The sequence below is a fragment of the Myotis davidii genome, unplaced genomic scaffold (assembly GCF_000327345.1).
Source record: "Myotis davidii unplaced genomic scaffold, ASM32734v1 scaffold839, whole genome shotgun sequence".
Lineage (NCBI taxonomy): Eukaryota > Metazoa > Chordata > Mammalia > Chiroptera > Vespertilionidae > Myotis > Myotis davidii.
This window is the reverse complement of record NW_006290027.1, coordinates 92,225-92,817: the sequence shown is the minus strand read 5'-3', so window position 1 is coordinate 92,817 and position 593 is coordinate 92,225. Positions and strand designations below refer to the sequence as shown.

Sequence of the window (593 nt, the reverse complement as noted above, 5' to 3'; positions counted from 1 at the left end):
TGGGCTCTTCCTGGCTTTTCCTCAGCTGCTTTTTATGCTTCATCCGCCGGTTCTGGAACCACGTCTTCACCTGATTTCAGGGAGAAACATAGAAAAGCCGTCATTCCTCCAGACCCAGGGCGACCGGCCTGAGGTCTGAGCGTGGCTGGGGGTGAGGAAGATGGACCGAGGGACTTTCTTGAGAACAATGGCGAGAACAGAAGCAGATACTGTGAAATTCACTGCCACGGTCCTTCACAAAGCTCTCTTTTCTTCTTCAAAATCACAGCCCTCACCTCGTTTTATACTGGAAGGTCACTTGCGAAAATGTGGGATGTGGATTTAATGATCCAGTTTCTTAAAATAAACATGAGGTGCATAGCAAATAACATCCCGTGTACTTACGCACGGGGCGGGGGAAAAAATCGACAGGCACACACAAGTCATGAAAATGTCACAGAGGGATATAAACTGATTGTAAAGCAAAAATGCAAGCCCACATGTTCTATTACCCGACACACCTGGGATCCAAACCATCCTTTGCGTGGCGTGGCAGTCAAAGGCGGCTTTATGCCAGACTTCACGGCCGGGACATGAAAGGGCTGGTGGGGGGG

The 593-nt window shown here is 49.6% G+C and overlaps 1 protein-coding gene across 1 annotated transcript in view; it reads right to left on the bottom strand.

Moving 5' to 3' along the window:
* BSX (brain specific homeobox) overlaps positions 1–593 on the bottom strand; it is a 5,196-nt gene that overhangs the window by 2,120 nt on the left and 2,483 nt on the right. The window contains exons 2-3 of the mRNA XM_006762755.2: positions 492–517; positions 6–70 (exon numbers count right to left, since the gene is read on the bottom strand). Coding sequence (XP_006762818.1) covers positions 6–70; positions 492–517 — 91 coding nt within the window. The remainder of the gene's footprint in view (positions 1–5; positions 71–491; positions 518–593) is intronic.